Source organism: Oncorhynchus kisutch, linkage group LG10 (assembly GCF_002021735.2).
Source record: "Oncorhynchus kisutch isolate 150728-3 linkage group LG10, Okis_V2, whole genome shotgun sequence".
Lineage (NCBI taxonomy): Eukaryota > Metazoa > Chordata > Actinopteri > Salmoniformes > Salmonidae > Oncorhynchus > Oncorhynchus kisutch.
In genome coordinates this window covers 37178989-37196041 of record NC_034183.2, presented here as the reverse complement: position 1 = coordinate 37196041, position 17053 = coordinate 37178989, and the positions used below count along the sequence as shown (strand labels likewise).

General features: G+C 43.2%; 1 protein-coding gene across 1 annotated transcript in view; it reads left to right on the top strand.

Annotated features, from left to right (window-relative positions):
• The first annotated feature begins 16561 nt into the window (after positions 1-16561).
• The window catches only part of LOC109897209 (tensin-3), a 70753-nt gene continuing 70261 nt past the window's right edge, over positions 16562-17053 (top strand). Inside the window, exon 1 of the mRNA XM_020491761.2 lies at positions 16562-16606. Within this exon, the coding sequence (XP_020347350.1) occupies positions 16562-16606 (45 nt within the window). The remainder of the gene's footprint in view (positions 16607-17053) is intronic.

Sequence of the window (17053 nt, the reverse complement as noted above, 5' to 3'; positions counted from 1 at the left end):
GTGGCCAGTGATTCCTAATCTATGTCTATAGGCAGCAGCATCTGATGTGCTGGGAGCTTGTATACAGTGCATTTGGAAAGCAATTACAGCCTCATGTCACGCCCTGACCTTAGAGAGCCTTTTTATGTCTCTATTTGGTTTGGTCAGGGTGTGATTTGGGTGGGCATTTTATGTTCTTTATTTCTAGGTTTTGTGTTTCTGTGTTTTGGCCGGGTATGGTTCTCAATCAGAGACAGCTGTCTATCGTTGTCTCTGATTGGGAATCATACTTAGGCAGCCTGATTTGCCACCTTAGGTTGTGGGATGTTGTTTTTTTGTTAGCTCTGCATAGCCTACATAACATTCGTTGTTCTTTTGTTGTTTTGTTTGGTGTTCGGATTAAATAAAGAATCATGAACACGTACCATGCTGCACCTTGGTCCACTTCTTCCGACGAACGTTACACTCAAGTCTTCTTGGGTATGACGCTACAAGCTTGGGACACCTGTATTTGGGGAGCTTCTCCCATTCCTCTCTGCATATCAAATCAAATCAAATGTATTTATAAAGCCCTTCTTACATCAGCTGATATCTCAAAGTGCTGTACAGAAACCCAGTCTAAAACCCCAAACAGCAAGCAATGCAGGTGTAGAAGCATGGTGGCTAGGAAAAACTCCCTAGAAGGGCCAGAACCTAGGAAGAAACCTAGAGAGGAACCAGGCTATGTGGGTGGCCAGTCCTCTTCTGGCTGTGCCGGGTGGAGATTATAACAGAACATGGCCAAGATGTTCAAATGTTCATAGATGACCAGCATGGTCATTCCTTTATAAATACATTTGATTTGATTTGATATGCAGAGAGGAATGGGAGAAACTTATGTAAATGTGATATTTCATTTTTTTTTTTACTACATTTGCACATTTGTTTTCCTGTTTTTGCTTTGTCATTATGGGCTATTGTGTATCGATTGATGAGGGATATTTTTTTTTTTTTTTTTTTTTTGTGCATATTCTCTCAAGCTCTGTCAGGTTGGATGGGGAGCATTGCCGCACAGCTATTTTCAGGTCTCTCCACGGATGTTTGACTGGGTTCAAGTCCAGGCTCTGGCTGGGCCACTCAAGGACATTCAGAGACTCGTACATAGTCTTGGTAGTGTGCTGAGGATCATCGACTTGTTGGAAGGTGAACCTTCGCCCCAGACTGAGGTTCTGAGCACTCTTGAGCAGATTTTATTCAAGAATCTCTCTGTACTTTGCTCCGTTCATCTTTGCCTCGATCCTGACTAGTCTCCCAATCCTTGTCGCAGAAAAACATCCCCACAGCATGAAGCTGCCACCACCATGTTTCACCGTAGGGATGGTGTCAGGTTTTCTCCAAACGTGACGCTAGGCATTCAGGCCAAAGAGTTCAATCTTGGTTTCATCAGACCATGGTCTGAGAGTCATTGGGTGCCTTTTGGCAAACTCCAAGCCGGCTGTCATGTGCCATTCACTGAGGAGTGGCTTCTGTCTGGACACTCTACCATGAAGGCCTGATTGGTGGAGTGTCGTAGAGATGGTTGTCCATCTGAAAGGTTCTCCCAACTCCACAGAGGAACACTAAAGCTCTGTCAATGTGACCATCGGGTTCCTGGTCATCTCTCTGACCAAGGCTCTTCTCCCCCGATTGCTCAGCTTGGCTGGGCGGCCAGCTCTAGGAAGAATCTTGATAGTTCCAAACTTCTTCCATTTAAGAATGATGGAAGCCACTCTGTAATTTGGTACCTTCAATGATCCAGAAATGTTTTGGTACCCTTCCCCAGATTTGTGCCTCGACACAATCCTGTCTCAGAGCTCTACGGACAATTCCTTCGACCTCATGGCTTGGTTTTTGCTCTGACATCCACTGTCAACTGTGGGACCTTTTATATAGACAGGTGTGTGCCTTTCCAAATCATGTCCAATAAATTAATTTTACCACAGCTGGGCTCCAATCAAGTTGCAGAAACAAACAGGATGCACCTGAGATCAATTTTGAGTCTCATAGCAAAGGGTCTTATTACTTTAATAAGGTATTTCTGTTTTTGATTTGAAATACATTTGCAAAAAATTCTAAAACCTGTATTCACTTTGGAAATATGGGGTATTTTGTGTAGATTGCTAAAATAGTTACAATATTTAATCAATTTTAGAATAAGGCTGTACGCAACAAAATGTGGAAAAGGTCAAGGGGTCTGAATACATTCCGAAGGCACTGTATACATATTGCACTGTAGGTGACGGCTCTGTAACACACACACACAATGTAAAGGGTCGATGTGCAGCAGGTGGGACGGAGTCAGGCGCAGGACACAGAGGATGAGTAATAACGGACTTGACCAATATCACTTCACCAATTTGGACAATTTTGTGTATGTCCATTGCATGAAATCCAAATAAAATCCATGTAAATTACAGATTGTAATGCACCAAAATAGGAAAAACACAAAGGTGGATGAATACTTTTGCAAGGCACTGTATGTGTGTATTCCTTGACAATGCTGGGCTGTTGTGAAACAAACTCATGACCGACACTGCCTCTGTCTTACTTGTCTCTCTTTCTCGTGTGCTCTATATGATTGTTGTCATGTGAAGGCAGCAGCCACTTGCAAAACCAGGCTGGTCTCATAGTCTAGACGTAACATAGTAAATGAAAATCCGGGACACTAAAATTAATATGATATGTTACGTTTGGTATGGTTACATACCTTTTCCCTAACCCTAACCATTTAACCTAACACGTAACCCTGAACTTAACCCCTAAACCCTATCCTAGCTAACGTTAACCACAAAAATGGAATTCGTAACATATCATACCAGATATATTATGGACAGCCTCAGATTAATACATGCCAAACGTAACAAATAATCATTTTTGCTTACTATGTTATGTAGTAATAATTCTTAATAATCCAAGATGGCGTAGCAGTCAGACGTCGTTGTCCTGTCGTGTCCCTTGTATATATCGTTTTACATCTTTTTCATGCATATCCTTTAAAATATTTTGCTAAACCTCAACATCTAAATATTCTCCTGCAACCCGCCTCACCCAATGTGGCGTGGATCTGCTTTTTTCCCCTATTTATATTTACTTCGGATCTGGAATCCCTCAACTGAAATTAGCCAGCTAACTACCAGCTATCAGTCAGCAAACTATTGCCAGCGGTCATCAGCTAACCTTCAGCTCGGAAAGCTCTCGTCAGTTCAAACAACGTGACTCTAACCAGAGCATAACGGACCTGTTATTTTTATCCCCGGATTCCTACCACAAACTGAACATTTTTATCTGGATCTTCACAACTAGCTAACAGCAATACCGGATGACTACTCCTGGCTAACGTTTCCATCCCAGAGCAAGCACCAATTAGCTTGAAGCTAGCCCGGCCAGGGCTCCTGTGCTACCACCGAAGTATACTCCCGGGCTACAATATCCGGACCCCTTCGACAGCCGGTACGGGGCATGGAACCCCGCAGATCGACTGGAATACCGACATAATCTGCCAGAGGATTCCAACAGGCCCCTCAGGCGCGACGCCCGCTGAAGGTCCATTATGCTAACCAGCTAGGCCTGCTAGCTACCTAGAGCTACATGGAACCCTACTAATTCCACGACTGGTCTATCGACGTCACCGCACGAAGAGGCAAAAACAGACTTACCCCCACCGCGACGTCCCCCAAAGGCTAACTTTCTAGCCCCTGCTATCTGCTTGCTTGCTGACCCGGTATGCTAACTGCTAGCTTGCCGGGCCTGGTCTGCTAACTGCTAGCTTGCCTGCCCGGTCTGCTAGCCCTTGCTAACTGCTTGCTTGCTAACCCGGTCTGCTAACTGTTAGCCCTTGCTAACTGCTTGCTTGCTAACCCGGTCTGCTAACTGCTAGCCCCTGCTAACTGCTTGCTAACCCGGCCAGTTACTAGTTTGCCCCGGTCTACTAACTGCTGGCTGCCGGCCTGCTAACTGCTAGCTTACCTGCCCGGTCTGTAACTGCTAGCCCATGCCAACTGCTTGCTTGCTAACCCGGCCTGCTAACTGCTAACTTGCCCCGGTCTACTAGCTGCTAGCTTGTTTAGCCCCGGCCTACTAACTGTTAGCTTGTTAGCATCGGCCTGCTAACTGTCTGAATCGCCGTGTCCCCAGCCAGCCCAACCCCTCACTGGACCCATTTATTCACTTGGCTACGCATGCCTGTCTCTAATATCAATATGCCTTGTCCATTACTGTCCTGGTTAGTGATTACTGTCTTATTTCACTGTAGAGCCTCTAGCCCTGCTCAATATGCCTTAACCAACCATGTTGTTACACCTCCTACATATGCGATGACATTACCTGGTTTAAACATCTCTAGAGACTATATCTCTCTATTCATTACTCAATGCCTAGGTTTACCTCCAATGTACTCACATCCTACCTTACCTTTGTCTGTACACTATGCCTTGAATCTATGCTATCGTGCCCAGAAACCTGCTCTTTTTACTCTCTTTCTGAACGTGATAGACGGCCAGTTCGTATAGTCTTTAGCCGTACCCTTATCCTACTTCTCCTCTGTTCCTCTGGTGATGTGGAGGTTAATCCAGGTCCTGCAGTGCCTAGCTCCACTCCCACCCCCAGGTGCTCTCATTTGTTGACTTCTGTAAACGTAAAAGCCTTGGTTTCATGCATGTTAATATTAGAAGCCTACTCCCTAAGTTTGAAGCCTACTCTGCCAACCCAGATGTCTTAGCCGTGTCTGAATCCTGGCTTAGGAAAACCACCAAAAACACTGAAATCTCCATTGCTAACTATAACGTTTTCCGCCAAGATAGAACTGCCAAATGGGGCAGTGTTGCAATCTACTGCAAAGATAGCCTGCAGAGTTCTGTATTACTATCTAAGTCTGTACCCAAACAATTTGAGCTTCTACTTCTAAAAATTCATCTTTCCAGAAACAAGTCTCTCACTGTTGCCGCTTGCTATAGACCTCCCTCTGCACCCCAGCTGTGCCCTCAATACCATATGTGAATTGATTGCCCCCCATCTATCTTCTGAGCTCGTGCTACTAGGTGACCTAAACTGGGACATGCTAAACATCCTGTAGTACTAACTCAAAAAAGTTCTGGGACACTGTAAAGTCCATGGGGAATAAGAGCACCTCCTCCCAGCTGCCCACTGCTCTGAGGCTAGTAAACACTGTCACCACCAATAAATCCACTATAATTGAGAATTTCAAGAAGCATTTCTCTACTGCTGGACATGCTTTCCACATGGCTACCCCTACCCCGGTCAACTGCCAAATCCAGATAGCTGATGTTCTGAAAGAGCTGCAACATCTGGACCCCTACAAATCAGTCGGGCTAGACAATGTGAACCCTCTCTTTCTAAAATTATCTGCCGAAATTGTTGCAACCCCTATTACTAGCCTGTTCAACCTCTCTTTCGTATCGTCTGAGATTCCCAAAGATTGAAAAGCTGCCGCGGTCATCCCCCTTTTCAAAGGGGGTGACACACTAGACCCAAACTGCTACAAACCTATATCTATCCTACCCTGTCATTCTAAGGTCTTCGAAAGCCAAGTTAACAAACAGATTACTGACCATTTCGAATCCCACCATACCTTCTCCGCTATGCAATCTGGTTTCAGAGCTGGTCATGGGTGCACCTCAGCCACGCTCAAGGATCTAAACAACATCATAACCGCCATCGATAAGAGACATTACTGTGCAGCCGTATTCATCCACCTGGCCAAGGCTTTCGACTCTGTCAATCATAACATTCTTATTGGCAGACTCGACAGCCTTGGTTTCTCAACTGATTGCCTTGCCTGGTTTACCAACTACTTCTCTGATAGAGTTCAGTGTGTCAAATCGGAGGGCCTGTTGTCCGGACCTCTGACAGTCTCTATGGGTGTGCCACAGGGTTCAATTCTTTTCAGGCCGACTCTCTTTTCTGTATACATCAATGATGTTGCTCTTGCTGCTGGTGATTCTCTGATCCACCTCTACGCAGACGACATCATTCTGTATACTTCTGGCCCCTCCTTGGACACTGTGTTAACTAACCTCCAGACGAGCTTCAATGCCATACAACTCTCCTTCCGTGGCCTCCAACTGCTCTTAAACGCAAGTAAAACTAAATGCATGCTATTCAAACGATCACTGCCCGCACCTGCCCGCCCGTCCAGCATCACTACTCTGGACGGCTCTGACTCTGAATATGTGGACAACTACAAATACCTGGGTGTCTGGTTAGACTGTAAACTCTACCTTCCAGACTCACATTAAGCATCTCCTATCCAAAATTAAATCTAGAATCGGCTTCCTATATTGCAACAAAGCATCCTTCACTCATGCTGCCAAACATACCCTTGTAAAACTGACCATCCTACCGATCCTCGACTTCGGTGATGTCATTTACAAAATAGCCTCCAACACTCTACTCAACAAACTGGATGCAGTCTATCACAGTGCCATCTGTTTTGTCACCAAAGCCCCATACACTACCCATCATTGCGACCTGTACGCTCTCGTTGGTTGGCTTCATACTCGTCGCCAAACCCACTGGCTACAGGTTATCTACAAGTCTCTGCTAGGTAAAGCCCCGCCTTATCTCAGCTCACTGGTCACCATAGCAGCACCCACTCGTAGCACATGCTCCAGTAGGTATATCTCACTGGTCACCCCCAAAGCCAATTCCTCGTTTGGTCGTCTTTCCTTCCAGTTCTCTGCTGCCCATGACTGGAACAAATTGCAAAAATCTCTGAAGCTGGAGACTCACATCTCCCTCACTAGCTTTAAGCACCAGCTGTCAGAGTAGCTTACAGATCACTTCACCTGTACATAGCCCATCTGTAAACAGCCCATCTATCTACCTACCTCATCCCCATACTGGTATTTATTTATTTATTTTGCTCTTTTGCACCCCAGTATCTCTACCCACACATTCATCTTCTGCCGACCTACCAACCTACCATGTTTAATTGCTATATTGTAATTACTTCGCCCCCATGGCCTATTTATTTCCTTAACTTACCTCATTTGCACTCACTGTAAATATACTTTTTTGTTTTATTTTGTTCTACTGTATTATTGACTGTATGTTTTGTTTATTCCATGTGTAACTCTGTGTTGTTGTATGTGTCGAATTGCTACGCTTTGTCTTGGCCAGGTCGCAGTTGCAAATGAGAACTTGCTCTCAACTAGCCTACCTGGTTAAATAAAGGTGAAATAAATAAATAAAATATGTCTACCCCTGAGTCCTGGTTGGCAAAATGGACCCTCTGTCATCTGGACAATGATTCATTGGACCCCCTAGTTTGACGGGACTCCTATGAGGACATCTCTCCAGATATACTAGGTATTGTAACATGACCCATTCAATTAAGGTCAGACTTACTCAGAGAGAAAGTTAGCATTCAAGGAAGCAGCTCACTGCAAGAACATGTAGGCTGCTTCTCGCCAGTCATACTAAGGAAATGTAATTGTTTTGGGGTAACTGGCTCCCTCTCTCTTTGTCTCTGTTTGCATAGCACTTAATTATTAGACATGGTGTAACAGGTTAGGTTTGAAAGGGGGTTCTGGGAGACCCTGGTAATTCTCTGGATCTAACGCTTAACGCTTAATCTACCCAATGACCTTCTAATAACCACTTTATGACCACTACTGTCTTTGGCTGATCTATGACTGCTTGTTGTTTTGGTTGATGCACTTCTTGTTTTCTGATGATACTGAGATGATGATGTATATGAAGAATGGCTGGAGTTCTGTTGTTAAATGAGCATTTTAGTGTTTCCAGGGAATGGATGGGCGTAGTAGAGAGGTCAGACATTCCACAGCAAGGTATTTAAAGCTGCATCTTTTCGAGAGGTTTTTCATTTCGAATGGATCGAAACACAAGCACACACACACACACACACACACACACACACACACACACACACACACACACACACACACACACACACACACACACACACACACACACCAGGGCTAAATTGGCACAGTCGGGCAGCCGTGTAAATTAGACAGACCGCGCGTTGGGAAAGCAATGTGGCAAAGCACCATGCAAACAGTTATACAAGTATATTCAAACACACACACACATGCACACGCACACACACACACACACACCGTACATTAACAGGTAAACACACGCTCATGCAATCAGAATAATGTTTTTTTCAGCCGCAGATGGTTCTGCTTTAAGTCCTCTTCTTTCTCCCTCTATATCTTACTCTCTCTCTCTCTCTCTCTCTCTCTCTCTCTACATTTCACCACTCTTCTTCTCTCTACGTATCACCTCTCTTTTTCTCTACCTTTCCCTTCTACCTGTCCCTTCTCTCCCTCTCTCTCCTCTCCCCCCAACCTACTTTGTCAGGTTCAGGTTGCAGGTTTCCATCCGTTGATCTACCCACTGCCCCCCACCCCCCTCCTCAACACACACAACCCCCTTGAGACCCCACCCCCATGTTTACATTCCCTTCGCCTTATTTGGGAAGCTCAAGGTTTTATGTGTATGTGCGTGTTGGTGTGTGCGTGTTGGTGTGTGTGTGTGTGTGTGTGTGTGTGTGTGTGTGTGTGTGTGTGTGTGTGTGTGTGTGTGTGTGTGTGTGTAAAGAATACACATCTTAATCTTGTGTGTGTTTATGGATGCTAGCAGTAGAATGATCCCTCCTTCACCCTTTCACCACAGATACACATGAAGATAAGCAACACTGTTACCTGGGTCTGGAGGTACCGAGAGAGCAGGAGATGGAGGGAGAGAGGAGCGAGGAGCGAGGAGAGAGGAGTGAGGAGAGAGGAGAGAGGAGCGAGGAGAGACTAGAGAGGAGAACTTTTGGAGCAACAGAGTAGGCGAGGAGTACAGTGCAATAATCAGTAAGAGACTAGGGGGGGTTATGCTAATTTGGTATAGAGCAGACCAAACCCACTCTATTAAATTGGTCATAACAGGAACATTGTACATCTGGCTAGAAATTATGTAGAAAATTATCTCAACATGCTATAGATAGAAGGAAAGCAGTGTGGAAATCTACAAAAAAAACTATTATGCAACAACAAATTAAATCCCTTCCAGACAATTTCCTGGACAAAATGTGTCACTGTAATAGTGACGGTGAAAACTTGTCAGTTGAAAAACTACAGTATATTTGACTGCTCAGCTTCCCTATCAAATCTAAACATTTCAAGCAGACAACCTAAGAAAATGAAGAACAATGACAAATGGTTTGATTAAAAATGCAAAAACCAAAGAAAGAACCCATCCAAGCAAAAACATAGAGACCCAGAAAACCTGAGCCTATGGTGAATCACTAAAACAATACAGAAATACACTATGGAAAAAGTAGTAACAGCACGTCAGAAATATGCTCATTGTAATTGAAGAATCCACAGAATCTAACCACTTCTGGGAACATTGGAAAACTCTGAACAAACAACAACACAAAGTTATCTATCCAAAATGGAGATGTATGGATAAACCACTTCTCCAATCTTTTTGTCTCTATAAAAAAGAATAAAGAGTAAAAACATATACATGATCAAATACAAATCTTAGAATCAACTATTAAAGACTACCAGAACCCACTGGATTCTCCAATTACCTTGAATGAGCTACAGGACAAAATACAAACCCTTCAACCCAAAAAGGCCTGTGGGGTTGATGGAATCCTAAATTAAATGATAAAATACACAGACCACAAATTCCAACTGGCTATACTTAAACTCTTTAACATCATCCTCAGCTCTGGCATATTCCCCAATATTTAGAACCAAGGACTGATCACCCCAATCCACAAAGGTGGAGAAACCACAGGGAAATCCTCTGCATTATTATTAACAGCAGACTCCTCAGTGAAAACAATGTACTCAGCAAATGTCAAATTGGCTTTTTACCAAATTACTGTATGACTGACTACGTATTCACTCTGCACCCCCTCATTGACAAACAAACAAAGCAAAACAAAGGCAAAGTCTTCTCATATTTGTTGATTTCAAAAAAGCTTTTGATTTAATTTGGCATGAGGGACTGCTATACAAAGTGATGGAAAGTGGTGATGGGGGGGAAAACATACGACATTATAAAATCCATGTACACAAACAACAAGTGTGTGTTTAAAATTGGCTAAAAACACACACATTTCTTTACACAGGGCCGGGGGGTGAGACAGGGACGCAGCTTAAGCCCCACCCTCTTCAACATATATATCATATATACTATAACAGTCTGCAGCACCCGGCCTCATCCTATTAGAATCTGAAGTCAAATGTCCACTGTTTGCTGAGGATCTGGTGCTTCTGTCCCCAACCAAGGAGGGCCTACAGCAGCAGCTATATCTTCTGCACAGATTCTGTCAGACCTGGGCCCTGATAGTTAATCTCAGTAAGACAAAATAATGGTTTTCCAAAAAAAGGTTCAGTTGCCAGGACCACGAATATAAATTCCATCTAGACACCGTAATCTTAGAGCACACACAAAATTATACATACCTCGGCCTAAACATCAGCACCACAGGTAACTTCCACAAAGCTGTGAACAATCTGAGAGACAAGGCAAGAAGGGCAATCTATGGCATCAAAAGCAACACAAAATTCATCATACCAATTAGGATCTGGCTAAAAAATACTTGAATCCGTTACAGAACCCATTGCCCTTTATGGTTGTGAGGTCTGAGTTCTACTCACCAACCAAGAATTCACAAAATGGGACAAACACCAAATTGAGACTCTGCATGCACAATTCTCCAGAAATATCATCTGTGTACAATGTAAAACACCAAATAATGCATGCAGAGCAGAATTAGGCCGATTGCCCTTAACAGAGAGTACACAGTGGCAGAATACCCGACCACTGTGACTGACCCAAAATCAAGGACATCTTTGACTATGTACAGACTCAGTCAGCATAGCCTTGTTATTGAGAAGGGCTGCCGACGGCAGATCTGTCTCTCAAAAGAAGACAGGCTATGTGCACACTTCCCTCAAAGAAAATGAGCTGCACTTCCTAACCTCCTGACAAATGTATGGCCATAACAGAGACACATATTTCCCTCAGATTACACAGACCCACAAAGAATTAGAAAACAAATCAAATTTTGATAAACTCCCATAACTATTGGGTGAAATACCAGTTTGCAATCACAGCAGCAAGATATGTGACCTGCTGCCAGAAGAAAAAGGCAACCAGTAAAGAACAAACACCATTGTAAATACAACCTATATTTATATGAATTTGTTTTCCCTTTTGTACTTTAACTATTTGAACATCATTACAACACTGTATATAGAAAGTCAAGGTCATATACTGTATGACTTTGAAATGCCTTTATTCTTTTGGAACTTTTGTGAGTGTAATGTTAACTGTTCATTTTTTATTGTTTATTTCACTTTTCTTTATTATCTACTTATCTATTTCACTTGTTTTGGTAATGTAAACATATGTTTCCCATGCCAATAAAGCCCCTTAAATTGAAATTGAATTGAGAAGGAGAGTGTGAGAGAGCAGAGACAGAGAGAGAGAGGGCGTGGGGGGACCCAGGGGGGCAGTTAGCACCTATAGAGTAAGAGAGAAAGAATGTTACTCTCTGCTAGTCATCCTTTAGCTGCCTGAGAGAAAGAGAGACGACAGGAGAGGAGAGGAGCTCTACGCAAAACCTGGTCTGAACGGTTACCACTCTTTTCCTTCTCTTTCTCCTCTCTTACTCTTCTCTTCTTCCCCTCTACTTTTCATTTATTATTTTATTTATCTTTCTTGTTTCACTCATGTGTTTGTCATCTGGGTTCTCTCCGACTTGTGGAATGAGGCGTTGCATGTTGTTTCCAGATGTAGTGATGATGTAAGCTGTGTTACAGTTGCTATAGGGATGACGTTGTTTCTGTAAGTTGTTGTAGTACTATTTGTATTAGTGAATGCATGTGGTGTTAGTGATGGTAGTGAGTGTTTTTGGTGGGAGAGGAGTTGGTGTAAGTTACAAGGGTATAGTTTTTGTCTGTGTTGCAGCTTGTTCAATATGTGTGCTACATTGATGAGTGGGAAGGGATGTTTGCGTGCTGGTGTGTGTGTTTGTGTGTATGCTCTGTGGGAGGGAGTGGAGTAGAGGGGTGTGTGTGTGTGTGTGTCCATGTGTGTGTGTGTGTGTGTGTGTGTGTGTGTGTGTGTGTGTGTGTGACTTGAGGTTGAGAGAGGCTTTACTATGCCAGTCTGGTTTTGAGTTTCATAGTCTCGCTGGACTGAGGAGGCTACACTGGGTATTTACCATTTCGTGTGTATGCGTGCGTGCATGTATGTGTGCGTTTTTGCATTTGTGCGTATTTGTGCGCATTTGAGCGTATGTATGTAGCTTTGTTAGGATGGATTTTTGTCCATCTGGATATCATACTGGGTTCAAAACCACCATTACGGAAAAAACACATGAAGTGTGTGATCTTGCATGATCTCATGTGACCACGTAATTTTATGTGAAGTTCATGTGACAGCATGCGACAACATGTGACCACATGTGAAAACATGATCTCATGTGAAATAAATGTGACAACATTGGGATTCAAAATGTCAACACGTGATAACCTGGAACTACACGCGATAACATGATCTGCTACACCACCAGAATACATTCTTGCACTTTGCTGAAAGCTGACGAGATTCAAGTCAATAATGGTCCAATTATCACCACTCACGTTACATCAACATAAAACCAGCAGTGCTCAAGTGTACTTGACATAGAGTATACATGACTGCTTCGAGAATTTGAACTTGCAACCTCTTGAGTGCATCGGTGTTTCTGCAGTGCCACCAGGTTCATACTTATTGAGAATGGTGTAAGTGCAGACCACAATTAGAGGTGTTTTCTGGTAGAGGCGTTTCTTGATATGAAGTTACACCCATTGATGCTTGCCATTGGTCCGTGGCAGGTTCATTCGCGTCTGGAACAACATTTGTTGACAACTGTTGCATTGTAGCTAAGCCTAACCCTAATCCTTTTCCTAAACTTAACCTCAGTCTACTATCCTGCTATGCTAATTCACCAAACCTGCCAAGGCAGCAGCTACTCTTCCTGGGGTCCAGCAAAACTAAGACAGTTATATACAACAGATTTCACAACACATTAAGTGTGTGCCCTCCCTTATTTGACCTAGATCGTTTGTGTGTATGCATTGGTAAGTAGGTGTGTAGGTGTGCCTTTTTAAAAATGTATGTAGTTCTGTCCTTGAGCTGTTCTTGTCTAATGATGTTCTGCATTATGACGTTCTGTATTATGTCATTCTGTATTATGTTTCATGTTTTGTGAGGACCCCAGGAAGAGTAGCTGCTGCTTTTGCAACAGCTAATGATGATCCTAATAAAATCCCAAATCCCAAATACACTCAGGCTACTACTCTACTCCCACATATCTACAACACAACATTCATGTGTATGTGGTTGTATAGTGCATATGTTATCATGTGTGTGTCTTTACTTGCGTGTGTGTCTCATCACAGTCCCCGCTGTTCCATAAGGTGTATTTTTAAGTCAGATTTCACTGATTGCATGATGGTGCAATGTTTCTGCTGGTATGATGGTGCATTGATCAGGCATACAGTTTAAATATGTTATTGTTGCCCAAAGTCAACCTTTAATGCACTCCAGACCACAAGGTTGCAAGTTCAAATCCCGAGAGCAATAATGTGGTTTTTTTCCCATAAGGTTGATGCCAGCAATCTGAATTTCCTTCTACACCACCAGGTCTGTGTCCATGACAGAGATCGGCTACGGGTTTATTGGCAAGAATACATTTCTACACTGCTAAAAGTTGCCCAGAATCAAGTCAATGACTGTGCAATTACACAAACGAAAAAGCAGCAGTGCTCAGGGACACAAAACTGGGCAACATTTAGCAGTGCAGAAATGTATTCTTGTGTTGTAGGATGTTTGTAAAGGTTTCTCAAGACATTTGTTTTACCAATCATCAGGACATCACATGATGGTCCAATATGGTTTTAAACCATCCCAAACCCTTGTAATAAATGACTGCGATGAAATGGTAGTTTTAAAGTTTGGGGTACTTTGTTCAGCCTAAGTATGGGATTTGAACTCATCACTTTTGGGGCGCACAATTCTTTATGCTGTGCCACAAAGTCTGTAGCATTCCCATACACGTTCATTTCATTACCTATAATACATCTCTGCACTTAGCAAAAGACTGCCATCTTTCATTGTTTTTTGAGTTATCAGTTATTGTGACTATTCTCTCATTATTGATTTCATTGACTTATTTTAGCGATTTGAGGGTTTTCTGTATAGTTCAACGTTACTCCTGAATCACTATAATAAATATAATCGTTTTTCATGAGTTGACTTTTAACAAAGCTGAGATTAACATTGCACTCCAAAGTGTAAGAAAGAGTACAGGTGAAATCAGTTATGAACACAGGCGTGGGGACGTAGAAGACAGATCCGAATGCCATGAACCAAGAGGTTGTGAGTTTAAATCCCTGGTGACAACATGTTGAATAATAATTACTGAAAAAAGAAACATACACAATGTAGTCATGTATGTGAAAGTGTATGTGAAAGTGTATGTGAAAGTGTGTATGTGAAAGTGTGTTGAACAGAGTGGATAGTCAGCTGGAACCACTCTCTAGTTCATTCTACAATCCTTTTAGTCTTTCCTGGTTTACTCTGATATTAGAGGTCACGTTGTGTGTGGTGTGCATGTGTGTGTGTGTGAGGGAGAGAGCTTGCCATCTGTGTCCTGTCAGAGCAGGGCCGGCGCCAGAACAAATCAGTTGGAGGGGCCTTTGATTTCCAAAGGTGGGCACGTTTTTTCATGGGACCTTCAATTTCTTACCAGGTGTAATAGTAAAAAACGTAGGAAGCTTGTGAGTTTCAAGTTTGGGGAAGCTTATGATTTATCTTACCATTTATACCAATCTGCGTGCCAGTTATGATTATTTTTATATGCAAATTGTCATGGAACAGTTTCCTTTCAATAATAAATCATTGTCAGATGGTTAATCATAAAAATCTGAAGTAAAATTATAAAAATCTTAAAGTTAAAATTCAACTATGGCAAGAGGACCAGCCTCTGCCATATGGACACATTGGTAAACTGTATAGAACGCTAAGATAGCCTTTAGGACAATTCAGAAGTAAGCCTATAACTTCCATCGTCAACTAAGTAAAACACATAGGTCTAAAGCCAACAAATATAACAGTAGAAAACATTCCGGTTTTCTCTACTCTGCCTCCCTTTCTATCTGTCTTGACTTGATCTATTGCTAGTGAAGTGCAACATTGTATCACATCATCACTGGGTCCAGCCTGAAGCTGTAGCTAGTGAACATTGTATCAACTAGCCTATTCCAGGCCCTCAGAGTTTCCTGCTCTAGTGATGTTTCTACTCGATATATGGGATCATCAGATCATGATATTTGGCTCTTCCACACCAAAGCGTTGGTGATTATCGAGGCTGGGAGTGTTGGATAGATTTTTTAAAGTACTGAGGAACTATTATTCGCAATGAATGTTAAAAAACAGACTTTGTTGACTTGCGTGAGGTAAACAAAAAATTATTGAGAAGCTCAGCTTATTTGTTGTGTATGTGGTTAAAAAATCTGACAGATGGGCACTTTCATACAGTTGAAGTCGGAAGTTTACATACACCTTAGTCAAATACATTTAAACTCAGTTTTTACCAATTCCTGACATTTAATTCTAGTAAAAATGTCCTGTCTTAGGTCAGTTAGATCACCACTTTATTTTAAGAATGTGAAACATCAGAATAATAGTAGAGAGAATTATTTATTTCAGCTGTTATTTCTTTCAACATATTGCCAGTGGGTCAGAAGTTTACATACACTCAAATAGGTTTTGGTAGCATTGCCTTAAAATGGTTTAACTTGGGTCAAACATTTTGGGAAGCCATCCACAAGCTTCCCACAATAAGTTGGGTGAATTTTGGCCCATTCCTCCTGACAGAGCTGGTGTAAATGAGTCAGGATTGCAGGCCTCCTTACTCGACACGTATTTTTTTCAGTTCTGCCCACAAATTCTGTATAGGATTGAGGTCATGGCTGTGTGATGGCCACTCCAATACCTTGACTTTGTTGTTGTCTGACGCGACACTGGAGTGGAGCGGGTTCAGTAACCAACACCCGCTCAATGTCCGCGTCCAGCTCCCAGACGACCGGTGCTACCAAGCAGGAGGCCGGGAGAATGGGAGTCTGATCCATGGGCTGCACCTCTGTGTCATACAGTTGGAACAGTGCATCTGCCTTAACATTCTAGGAACCTGGTCAGTAGGACTGTAAACACAAAACGGGTAAAGAACATGGCCCACCTTGCCTGATGAGGATTCAGTCTCCTAGCTGCCCGTATGTACTCCAGGTTGCGGTGGTCAGTCCAGATGAGGAAAGGGTGTTTATCCCCCTCAAGCCAATGTCTCCATGCCTTCAAAGCCTTAACCACAGGCAACAGCTCCCGGTCCCCCACATCATAGTTCCACTCCGCCGGGCTGAGCTTCTTCGAGAAGAAAGCACAGGGGCGGAGCATCGGTGGCGTGCCCGAGCGCTGAGAGAGCACAGCTCGAATCCCAGCCTCTGACGTGTACACCTCCACTATGAATGCCAAAGAGGAATCCAGATGGGCCACCACCGGAGCCGAGGTAAACAGAGCTCTCAGCTGCCCAAAAGCCCTGTCTGCCTCAACCGACCACTGCAGATGTACAGGACCCAACTTCAGCAGTGAGGTAATGGCCACCTGGCCAAAACCCCGGATAAATCTCCAGTAGTAATTGGCAAACCCTAAAAATCGCTGCACCTCCTTTACCGTGGTGGGAGTCGGCCAATTACACACGTCTGAAAAGCGGTCACTCTCCATCGCCACCCCTGATGTGGAATTGTGATACCCTAGGAAGGAGGTGGACTGTTGAAAGAACAGGCATTTCTCAGCCTTGACGTACAGGTCATGCTCCAACAGTTGTCCAAGTACCTTGTGCACCTAGGACACATGCTCAGCGCGTGTAGTGGAGTATATCAGAATGTCATCGATATACACCACTACACCCTGCCCGTGCAGGTCTCTGAAAATCTCGTCTACGAAGGTTTGGAAG